At 36.1% G+C, this 12,727-nt stretch overlaps 1 protein-coding gene across 5 annotated transcripts in view; it reads right to left on the bottom strand.

Annotated features, from left to right (window-relative positions):
- PUS7L (pseudouridine synthase 7 like) overlaps positions 1-12,712 on the bottom strand; it is a 71,111-nt gene extending 58,399 nt beyond the window's left edge. The window contains exons 1-3 of one of the 5 annotated variants that reach the window (XM_032876987.1): positions 12,673-12,689; positions 11,430-11,609; positions 8,858-9,777 (exon numbers count right to left, since the gene is read on the bottom strand). In XM_032876987.1, coding sequence (XP_032732878.1) covers positions 8,858-9,761 — 904 coding nt within the window. In that variant the 5' untranslated portion in view covers positions 9,762-9,777; positions 11,430-11,609; positions 12,673-12,689. Of the gene's footprint in view, positions 1-8,857; positions 9,778-11,429; positions 12,183-12,672 lie in introns of those variants that run through there. The other 4 variants (XM_032876986.1, XM_032876988.1, XM_032876989.1 and 1 more) reach the window with 4 other exon arrangements.
- Positions 12,713-12,727: the final 15 nt, after the last annotated feature.

Raw genomic sequence — 12,727 nt, 5'->3', positions numbered from 1 at the left:
AAGTTCTTCCCAGGTTCCCAAGACTGAATGCTCCTAAAGCAGGGATCATGTTTGGTGTCTCAACTGTTATACCCACAGCCTAACACACAGCAACTACTCAAATAATTGCTGAATGAATAAATAAACTCTACAAGATTGATTACACAAACTTGCATGTTTCCACAAGTTGTCATCATCAATACCATGACACATGCCACCATGCATTATAATTTCTCTCTTTATGTTTGCCCACCCCATAAACTGGGAGTTTCAGAGATAAAAATGGCATTTGCTTTGTGGTAGGTGTTTAAAACAGGGTGGGAGTTAGATTGTGAAGGTGGGGAGAAGGAACAAGCCCAGTACCAACTACCACCAAAGAAATTCCTCAACATGCTGGCCTATACACCTGCCAGCATTGATAGTAACAAAATACCTCAAGTCATCATTCACCATATTTACTTATAAGATACATCAAACTACTGCCCTCTTCCCTCAAACCATGAAAACAAATTCAGGTTTTTTGCTGTAACTGTCATCAGCAGCTACAAGGGTTTCCCTGAATAGTGAATACTCTATGAAAAATGAACATTAAACATAAATGTGATTCAGGAAGTAGAAGGATGTGAAATGTATGTATATATCTATCCATCCATTTATGAATATATAAAATAGCTAAACATAATATCACATTTTAGAATATCATAAGTTGCTTAAAAGAATGGGGAAGATCTATATATTTATATCTTCATATGAATAATCTCTAAAAACACAAAAATAGTAGGTTTAAAAAAATATACATAGTGCACATAATTTATGGGAAAAGTTAAAAATCTACAATGCAATGTATATTTTCAATGTTTTAATTTCTACAAGAAAAATATTTTTAACTTAAGTGTTTAAAAATTGTTAAAGTATGAACAAACAGCTATAACTTCTGAAGAATAGTCAAGCACTATCCATTATTTTCTAAATTTATTTTTACCACCAGGGCCACTATTTTTTGTACTTTCATACAGCTCCCCAGATTTCTCCAAATTTTTTATTACAGCCGTGATAAGTTAAATGTACTATGATCTCTGTTATTCTTTTTTTTTTTTTTAAATAAACATATAATGTATTTTTATCCCCAGGGGTACAGGTCCGTGAATCGCCAGGTTTACACACTTCACAGCACTCACCATAGCACATACCCTCCCCAATGTCCAAAACAACCCCCTCCCCGCAGCAACCCTGTTTCTTTTGTGAGATTAAGAGTCACTTATGGTTTGTCTCCCTCCCAATCCCATCTTGTTTCATCTATTCTTCTCCTATCCCCTTAATCTGTTATTCTTAAAGAACTGATAAAACAGGTACAAGAAAGGAGACAATCATATAAGCTAATTCTGTGTGCAAAATCACAATTTGTTCTTTCCACTTTTAGGGTAGCCTAACCAAATAGATTCAAATATAAACATCTGATTCCAGGACAGCTGTTTTTATGACTTACTTCAAATAAAATGAAAAAAATTTTTATTCATTTGAGAGAGATACAGAGACAGAAAGAGCACAAGCAGGGGGAGAGGCAGAGGGAGAGGGAGAAACAGACTCCCTGCTGTGCAAGGAACCCAACATGGGGCTCAATCCCAGGACCTGGAGATCAAGACCCAAGCCAAAGGCAGATGCTTAACCATCTGAGCCACCCAGGTACCCCAATAAAATGAAATTAAAAGCCCATCCGTAAAATGTAGAGAAATTATAACCTCAAGATATTTCACCTTTTTGTTTTAAGATTTAACTACAAACTTGAAATAAAATGATTTCAGAAGATGTGCTGGCTAAAGATATAATGGTCAATAAAATAAAAATGATCCCTGCCTTGGAAGCATTTAGTCTTAGGAGGCTGAAAACAATTTGAGGAACTGTTGCTGTTCTAGGGGTTTGAAGAACGAAAAGAAATATGGCAAACAATCAAAGCATTAAGATCAAAATATCAAATATTTAAGTATTTGTAGGATTTGTGGGACCCTATTATTTTATGGGGCCTATAATGTCCTCCCTTTCCCAAATACATACCTGTGTAAAGGTGAGTTTTATTCTTTTGATTCAATCAAAACAAGAAATTCCAATAGACTGAATGCAAGAACAGATATTAGACTTGAGCTGACTTTTATTAAGGCAGATATTAGAAAGATTTGCAGCACTGTAAAATAATGCCTCTTGTCACTAATTTTTGAGTTAAAAAATATGGTTATTTTTCATGTTACTACTAATAGGTTTCTTTAAACTCATTCATTATTTTTAGATTTTCTGGGGTTTTTTAATTGAAGTATAGCTAACCCACAATATTACTTTAGGTTCACATGTACAACATGGTGGTTCAACAATTTTTCTGTTTTAACAGGTTAGAAATCAATAGGTCATAACCACACAAACAAAAGTTGTTTGGCGTATACAATAACTTATAAGAGCTATACTCTTCAGGTGTCCTAGAACCAAATGTTTAGAGTCAATTAAGAATAATGTGAAAAAATATAGTAGTCCCTCAAATGTATCAAATCTGTGGAACAGACAGAAGTCACTAAAATATCTTAAGAGTAAAAGAAATGCAAAATCTGGTGAAGTGCTGCAGCAGGCTGACTAGGTGTTACAAACTTTTCAAGTAGACCAGGAAACTGTTCTACATAGAAGAATGCCAAGAGACCAATCCATAAAAGTTTTAAAGCTTATGTGTTTGGTAAGTGGAATTTGAAATGTCAAATCTGCCCCTGCCAATCTGGGCATGTCACTTACTAGTTGTTAAGCAAGCTCAGCCATGCAGGAAGGAACCTCCAGATTGTCTGAAATTTATAATTTGTTGCTGGTTAGCCTCAGTGCATAAGGATTTTTTTAAGTTTGTGATTATTTAGAACTTAGAATATTTAGGAGAATCAAATCCGTGATTTTGGTATTTGTCTTAATAAATCTGTGTCTTATATATGTGGAATGTTTAAGAGAATGAGACCTAATTCTAATTATAAATGTGTATAAATTTATATAATTATAAATTATAAATGTAAATCAAATTATAAATTGATTTAAATTCGTCTTCTTACGTTGAAATCTCACTAAGTTAGTAAATAACATGGGAATACACAGGAAAACTTAAAGGCCACCAAATTTATACTTTCAATTTATAAGATTTATAACATTTCCTGATTACTTGGAAAAAGTGAAGTGCTTAAAAAAAAGAAAATGAACTATATACTAAATTTTAAAATTCAATTTCCACTTCTAGCCATATTGGAATAATCAGTACAAGATACGACCTCCCATTATAAACAGATAGAAAGCTAGACAAAACATATGAAACACCTGTTTTTAGCCACTGGAGAACAGGCAGCACAGAACTATGATTCAAAAAGAAAAGGAAAACAAAGGAAGTGAGCCTAAAATACTGTGCGTTTTTGTTTGTTTTGCCTAGATAGTTTCTAGACCATAGCACAGGGAGGAAGAATCCAGGTAGAACACAGCATTTATGCTGAATTAAAAGGGTTAGAGGTTAGAACTCAGGAAGGCTGAGCAAGCAGGAATTCCCAGGGCAGAGTTCTAGATAAGAAGAAGCTCTGTAGGCAGAGTTCCAGAAATCTGCATAGGTGATCCCTTGAGGTATCTGCTTATTAGTGATCTACACATGCCTAAGATCAACTGCTATATACCATTTATCTAATATTGCATAACAAGTCACCCCAAACCTTAGTGGCTTATAATGTTCACTTATCTCTCATAGTGCCTGTGGGACAGGAATTCAAGAGCACCTTAGTTTGGTGGCTTGAGCTCAGGCTCTCCCACGAAGTTGCAGTCAGATGTTGCTGGGGCTATAGTTATTAAAAAGCCTGACAGGAGCTGGACGATCTATTTCCAAAGGGACTCACTCTCATGGCTGACAAACTGGTGCTGGCTGCTGACCAGAGGCCTCAGTTCTCCAATGGACTGCCTGGATATCCTCACAGTATATTAGCCAGCTTACCCCACAGTGAGCAACCCAAGAAATATAGGCAAAAAGTAGAACACTTTTTATGATCTAGCCTTAGATGTTACACACCATCACTTCCGCCATATTCTACTGGCCACAAAAGGCATTTGTGTGAATACCAAAAGAGCACTGAAAATCTACTTGGGGTTGACAACAATGATCCATCTTCTGGCACTAATACTATTAGTCCCACTATACACACCCCAAATTCAAAATATACTCTCTCTTTCTGTCAAATAAATGTACTTAATACCATTAAACTGTACACTTAATAGTGGTTAAAATGGTAAATTCTGTTACGTATATTTTATAACAATAAAAATAAGTTTTTTTAAGTGTTCTACTTTTTAGATAGGTGTATTTAAGAATTTTTTAAAAATGCGTTATTTTTGTTCTTACAAAAGGTTGGCCTGTGCAAAATATGGGCTAGGCATACTTTACCTTGGTCTTTTTCTTTGTTCTTAGACTTGTAGATATCCCAATATCTCCATACAATTCTCTGGTGAACCATCAATTCCTCCCCTTAATAAATCCATCCAATTATTCATAGTTTTTATAAAACTAATTTAAACTAATGCATAAATAGTTTCCACAATTTTTTAGTTCAATAATTCAAATTAATATGGTGAGAATTTCAAGCAGTATAAAATCTGTAACTGCTTAAATCCCTTATCAGCAACTCTCCTTTCCACATTGAAAGCTACTTTTGCTTTTCCTTCAAAATAGATTTATCTGTTACCATTTACTGCATGCCTCATGTGTCAAGTGCTGTATTAGCAGCTTTCTCATGAATAAGGCAAATCACACACCAGACAAATATCCAGGACAGAAGACATCCACATTTGAATAATTATATATATTAAAATTTTTCATTAATTATTTCATTTAATAGAATATCATTGTGAATTAGGCTTTACCATTACCCCATTTTTAAAGTACAACCAAAAGTTACAAATTATTAAGTACCTTGCCCTTGGTATTATTTTTTTCCATTTTTCCATTTGTGGAAATTAGTCTTAAAGAGATTAAAAAGTTCATAGACCTTTTTTATGAACTGAAGTCATAATATAAAATAAAACCCACAGAGATTCAAGGTCCAATCTCTTCATTTATACCAGAGTTCCTACATTATATAATCCTGTTTCTGTGCCTCATACAATCTGTGCAAATTTGTGTTGCTGCTTTTATCTTAAAAGCATTGCTATATAAGGCCAATATTTCTGATGAACACAGATGCAGAGATCCTGAACAATATCCTAGCAAACCAAATCCAAAAAAAATTTGAAGAAAAAGAAATCATTCACCAATCAAGTGGGATTTATTCCTGGGTTGCAAGGATGGTTAAAAATTTGCAAACCAATCAATGTGATACATAACATCAATAAGAAAAACCATGTGATCATTTCAATAGACACAGAAAAAGCATTTGACATAGTACAACAACCATTCATGATAAAAACCCTAAAAAAAGTACGTGTAGAGGGAACACACTTCAACACAAAAAAGGCCATATATGAAAAACCCACAGCTAACTTCATTTTTTTCCCCATTTTATTTTATTCCAGTGTTCCAAAATTCATTGTTTATGCACCACACCCAGTGCTCCAGGAAATACGTACCCTCCATAATACCCACCACCAGGCTCACCCATTTTTTATGAGAAAGAACTGAGAGCCTTTCCTCTAAGGTCAGGCATGGGACAAGGATGTCCACTCTCACCACTTTTATTCAACATAGTACTAGATGGCCTAGCCACAGCAATTAAAGACGGAAAGAAATAAAAGGCATCCAAATTAAGGAAGAAGTAAAACCTTCACTATTTGCAGATGGCATGATACTATACATACAAAACCTGAAAGACTTTATCAAAAACCTGCTAGAACTCATAAACGGATTCACTAAAGTCACAGGATACAAAATCAATGCACAGAAATCTGTAGCATTCCTATATACCATGAAGCAGTAGAAAAAGAAATTAAGAAAACAAACCCATTGACAATTACACTAAATAATAAAACCTTAAAAAAAAAAAAAGATACCTGTGAATAAACCTAACCAAAGAGGTGAAAGACCCATATTCTGAAAACTATAAAATGCTTTCTTTCTGAAAGAAATTGAAGATGATACAAAGAGATGGAAAGACATCCTGTGTTCATGGGCTATAAGAACAAACATTGTTAATATGTCTATACTACACAAAGCATCTGCACATTTAATGAAATCCCTATCAAAATATCAATAGCATTTTTCACAGAACTAATCCTAAAATTTGTATGGAACTACAAATGACCCTGAATAGCCAATGCAATCTTGAAAAACAAAACAAAACAAAACTGGAGGCATCACAATTCCAGACTTCAAGTTATATTACAAAGCTGTAGCAATCAAACCAGTAGGGTACTGACACAAAAACAGACACATAGATAAATGTAATGGAAAAGAAAATCCAGAAATGAACCCACAATTATATGGTCAACTAATCTTCAACAAAGCAGGAAAGCATATCTAATGGGAAAAAGACAATCTCTTCAAAAAGTGGTGTTGGGAAAACTGGACAGCTACATGCAAAAGAATGAAACTGGACCACTTTGTTACACCATACACAAAAATAAATTCAAAATGGATCAAAGACCTAAATGTTAGACCTGAAAGCATAAAAATCTAGGAAAGAGCATAGGCAATAATTCTCTGACACCAACTGTAGCAACTTTTTTTGTAGATAGGTCCCCTCAGCTAAGGGAAACAAAAGCAAAAATAAACTACAGGCACTACGCCATAATAAAAAGCTTCTACACAGCAAAGGAAATAATCAATAAAACTAAAAGGTAACCTATAGAATTGGAGCAAATATTTGCAAATGATATAACTGATAAAGGTTTAGTATCCACAATATATAAACTCAACTTCCAGAAAAAGTTGTTGATACAACTCAACATCCAGAAAACAAATAATCCAATTTAACAATGTGCAGAAGACACAAACAGACATTTCTCCAAAGAAGACAAACAGATGCCTGCCTGGGTTGCTCAGTCTGTTAAGCATCCAACTCTTGATCTCTGCTCAGGTGCTGGTCTCAGGGTCATGAGTTGAAGCCCTGCATTAGGCTCCAGCCTGGGTGTGGAAATTATTAAAAAAAAAAAAAAAAAAAAAAAGTGGATTATGGACATTGGGGAAGGTATGTGCTATGGTGAGTGCTGTAAAATGTGTAAACCTGGCAATTCACAGACCTGGGCCCCTAGGGCTAATAACACATTATATGTTAATAAAAAATAAAAAAGGTTTTTTTTTTAAAAAGGGAAGGAGAAAGAAGAAGAAGACATACAGCTGGCCAACAGACACATGAAAAGATGAAAGATGTTCACCATCACTTATCATCAGGGAAATGCAAATCAAAATTACAATGATATATCACCTCACACCTGTCAGAATAGCGTAAGTCCACAATACAAGAAACAACAGGTGTTGGCAAGCACGTGGAGAAAAAGGAACACTCTTGCACTATTAGAACAGCCACTGTGGAAAACAGTATGGAGTTTCCTCAGAGTTAAGAATAAAACTTCCCTATAATCCAGCAATCTCACTACTGGGTATTTACCCAAAGATTACAAAAATACTAATTCAAAAGGATACATGCACCTCTACATTTATAGCTGCATTATTTACAACAGCCAAGATATGGAAGCAACCCAAGTGTCCACTGATGGATTGATGAATGGATAAACAGGTTGCATATACATAAAATGGAATATTACTCAGCAGTAAAGAAAGAATGAAATCTTGCCATTTGCAATGACATGGATGGTGCTAGAGTAATGCTAAGTGAAGCCAGTCAGAGAAAGACACATACCATATGATTTCATTCATATGTGGAATTTAAGAAACAAATGAGCAAAGGGGGGAAAAACAGAGAGACAAATGAAGAAACACTCTTAACTACAGAGAACAAACTGCTGGTTACCAGGGGGAAGGTAGGTGAAGAGGACGGGTGAAATACATGATGGGGATTAAGGAGTACACTCATCATGATGAGCATTGGGTGATTAAAATAAAAACTTAAAAAATAAATAAAATTAAATAATGTGTTTAACCAGGAAAAAAAATTTAAAAGCTTTGCTCTATCTATAAAACAAGACCATCTGAAACACTTCCTATTCTTCATGTAGGATACAGACCAATTAAACCTGATCAGCCGGACTTGTAGAATAAGATTTCATCAGTTCCTTCCAGGCCTAGGGATTGAATATACCTGCTAAACAGTGATTTTCAGAATGTGGTCCCCGGACCGAGGAGAAAAAGTATCACCTAGGCATTTCTGAAAGCCCTGCCCCAAACCTTGTATACCAGAAACTCTGAGAATACAGCTCAGAAATCTGTTTAACAGGCCCTTTTCATGATTTTTAATGCATGTTAAAGCTTGAGAACCTCCTCTCTAAAAGAGTGACAAAGAAGGAGCTCCTTGAAAGGAGGTTCTCTGCCTTGCGTGGTGAAGTTCATTTGTTTAGATAACAAGGTGTTCTCTTCATTTTCCCAAGCACAGCAGACATATTCTACTTATCTGAGTATTTAGTTTTAATTAAAATAACTTCTAAAATATGAAATCAAGATTTATCTCCAATAAAACATATTAAACACAAAATAACTCCTTCAACCTTGTACATTTGTGACTATGTTAATTATAAGCATCTGTGTTAACCATACTTTGATCAATAAGATTAATTCTTAAAATTAGTGTAATTCGAAAGGCTTTATCTTCCACTAAAAACCACACCCAAATATTTTTTCTGACACCCCTCTGGTTAAGTCTATTTAATTCATTTGAAATTATTAATCTTTCACACAATTTTAACTAACTTTATCAAAGAAAATGGTAATGATTTATTACATTACCTGTGTATATAACTTTTTGATCCCGGCATTCAAAAAGAGACCTTTTCCTGTGCTTGTGTGTTTTTTCCCGAAATCTTACTGTAATCACTACATTTGGATTACCGGCATTATAACTAAGTTCGGGGAAAGATTTGGTTTCTACAAGGTTTCCAAACTTTTTGTTGACAAAATGATGGACTGCTTTTCTGTGGTCTTTGTTTGTATCAGGTTTAAAGGTAAATTTGGAATTTTCTTTCTTTGCATCCAAATATTTAAAGAAGTCCAATGCTTCTTCTTCAGATACCAAGTGACAGAGTTCCTTAAACTCAAGATTCGGTTTTACAACAATCTCACTGTTTTTACCAACAGTTATTAAAAAGGGGAATTTCTGCCTAACAGCACTATGCAAAATAGCCCTCTGGTTTTTGTCAAGGATTCTGCCCAATGAGAATTCAGGAGATGATCCAATTAGCTCAGTTTTAGAATTCCACTTCTCTTTTATATCGCAGGCAAAGTGATTCAGTAATTCATTAGTTTTTTCATCTAACAAGTTGCCTAAAACGTCAACTTTTTCTTCTTCACTTTTGGAAGTTCCGTCACTGATAGTATCTTCCTTTTCTGAAGGAGACTGATTATTGTGGTCATCATCAGAGCACCCAGTGAAAGTACTGACTTCTTGGTTCCTTCCCTCTTTAAAGGATAAATTTTGAAAATCAAGTTTTGTCTTTTTGGCAAAATTATTTGGCTCAGGTTGTACTTTACTAATCAGCTCATTGGTGGCCTTATTAACTAACTGTCCCTGTTCATCAATCTCTATAACAACAAAGTCACTTGGTGAACTTTTTATAGTGCCATGAAATCCAACATGATCAGTAATGAAACGCAAGGAACTAAACCTGATCCTAAAATCTGTATCCTCTTCCATTCTTAAATAACAATGCCTACAAAAGAAACAAAGAGGCAGTCAGTTACCAGAAAGAAAAGTTATGGATAACAATAAAGAAATATACTTGTAGGATTTTTCTTTCTCCCTTTCAATCCTGAGTCCCCTTAAAAGGCATTAGCAATTTATTTCTATATGTCATATGTATTTTCACTCTTCTATACCAAAATGAATTAACAGGTAATCTTTTCTGTTATAACTGATGATTTGCAACTTCATTCTCCACCCACTCCAAGCTTCCATCTATTATCCAGGATTGAAATGGATCAGTTTCAAGTTTACTTTAAAAATCCTACTTGTAGGCCCACAAAGAGACCAGAACATAAGACTTAAAGTTATTTGTCTAAATCCCATCCCTGAAAATTTCCAGCTTATTCCAGAGAATTTGTGGCTAGATTTTTATATATTAGGGGTTAGAGATGAGAGAAAGGACTAGAAGACAGGAAGAAATAGTCCAAATTGATAGATAAATGAAGTTCTAAAAACCAGCTTGCAATTTGATTATGCTTCAAAACACACTTAAATTAATCCTGAGCCTTAAACTTTCTTGAAAACCCAGTTCCAGACTTTTACAGATACAAACTTTTGATGTTGACCCACAGGAAAATTCCAACCGTGTTACTGGCATCAGAGAGAAGAACACTTCACAAATCCTAAGCAGTAGGTAAGAGAATAATCCTCTGAAAAAGCTTTTATTCACTCTTCACACAGCCCACAGTTACCATACCAGATAGTGCTATATCAAAGATAAAACACCCAAGGACCACATACTATTCAAATACTAACGACCTCTCTAGGTAACTCATCATCTTCTGGACCTTCATCCCATTTCTAAAATGTATTCTACTAATCTGAACCAATTTAATAAAGTGCCCCATGCATCGTGTCACATGGAAATCACAGCAAAGTCTCTATATCCTAATTTCCTAAACTACATAAGGATATATTTATTTTCCTCTGTTCCTTAATTTCCTGCACAGCCTCCTCAGTTTCTTGCCGTAACTGAAACCTAGCTATTTCCCCATGCTGCTGCTTCTCTAGTCCTCTCAAGTGAAAGCTATTCTTCCTTTCACACCTACTTAACTTAGGACCTGGAGGAAGTAAATATTTTCTGTTTGCCACTTCTGCAAACCATTTCTCACTCCTCTACCTCCCCCAAATCCCAATGCCTTTGAAGTTCATGCGATCAGGCTTTGCCATCTGCTATCATCTTCTCTTTGGTCCCCAGACGACTCCTCTTCATTCACAGATGATTTTAACAACTCCCTCAATGTCTTCCTATCCAGCATGACTTCCATGTCCATCCATATGCATCATCTGTTTAACACCACAGTCCCTCTGTTCCTTGATCTCCACTTCAAGTCACTTTTACTTCATCTTGGTCATAACCTTGACTTTCTCAACACCAAAAATTACATCAACTTTAAGCGTCTGGCTCTCTGATTACTCTTGCTGTCCTTCCATCATTTAGCACTCCCATCTTAGAAATTCTTACATATTGTGAAGGTCTCGAATCTGCCTCTACTTAACGCATCCACTATTGTCTATTCTCCACATGGCCAGAACGATAATTTGAAAGGTAAGTTAAATCATATCACAAAGCTCTTTAAGACCTCTAATCATATTGATAATGAAATCTAAATTACTTACCCTGGATTCCAGAAACCGCTAAGATTCTGGACTCTATCTGTTCTCCAAATTTATCTTGTACCCTTTCTCCATTACGCACTATACTCCAACTACAATGGCCTTCTTCAATTCCTTGTGTTAACTGTTCCCGCTGATTAAATTAGTAATTCCTCAGTCACAACTCAGAAAGGTTGTCCCTGACTGATATAAAGGAACCAACAGATCACTTTCACCTATGATAACCAGAGAAAGCATAATACAAGGGACCATTTAAGTCCTCCAAACAATTCAAGACATAGAAATAAGGTAGAGACATATCGTAAGTACATACAAATATGCAATATGTTAGGGAAAACTAAACAGCCCAGATACATAAACAATAGGAGGAAAAGTTTTGTAGTACAGTTCTGGAAAATACAGCTAGGATTAGAACCAAACTGCCAGACAGTGAATGCCCAACCAAGAACTTGGAATGCGTCGGGTGGTCAACATATAGCTACTGGAGGTGTTTGAGTAGAAAAAGGACACAGTCCAAAAAGACGTTTCAGTAAGATGAATGACGGCACTGAGCAGATCAATGTGATGAAGAAGTCCAAGAGTTGGAAAGCAATGTTATCGAGAGCAGTTTTAGGGCTGTCCTAGTAAAGAATAATGACGTACTCTTTCCCCAGTAGAAGGAAGAAGATATAAAGACCTTCTAAGCTACTGGGTTAGCTAGAACACCTTGAGAAGAACGTAATGTTCAGAGAATTACAACTGAGCATCTTAGTGAAAGAGTGGAACGGAGCTGGAGGGAGGCTAGAAGCCCACGTCCAGTTTAACACAAATAGGCAGTATTCCTAGACAGCAGACTTCTTGACGAGGGTGCGGGGCGGAGACGAGTGGGTAGTGTGGCTGACCCAAGGTTGGGGAATTGTTGGTTGGGGGCAGATTCTGCGGAGATGTTAGAAAGGCAGCAGGAAGCGCTTTTCCCCTCATGCTCTTCCTTCAAATGCCAACGCTCAACTGCAGTCACGCCTATTTGCTTTTCGCCACCAATTCGCAGAACTAGTCTCTAGCGGGGTTGCCTTCTGGCGCATCAAAAGTACCCCGAGCACAGCCAGCGTCTCCACCTGCTTATCCCTCCACAAGCCCCGCCTGCCCCAACGCTGATACTAGCTCATGTCGCCTCCCTCTTTCGGGCAAAAAGTCGGGGGTCCCAACGCTAATCTCGTCATTGCCCTGCACAAAGCCCCACATCTCGCAAGAAGCTCTATCGGTCTACCTCGCATCCAAGTTAAGGAATTCCTGGGCACAACGCTGCGCGCATGTCCGGAAGT

This window comes from Lontra canadensis, unplaced genomic scaffold (assembly GCF_010015895.1).
Source record: "Lontra canadensis isolate GAN:19392208 unplaced genomic scaffold, GSC_riverotter_1.0 scaffold59, whole genome shotgun sequence".
Lineage (NCBI taxonomy): Eukaryota > Metazoa > Chordata > Mammalia > Carnivora > Mustelidae > Lontra > Lontra canadensis.
The sequence above is the reverse complement of the archived record's forward strand: the minus strand, read 5'-3'. Positions and strand labels throughout refer to the sequence as shown.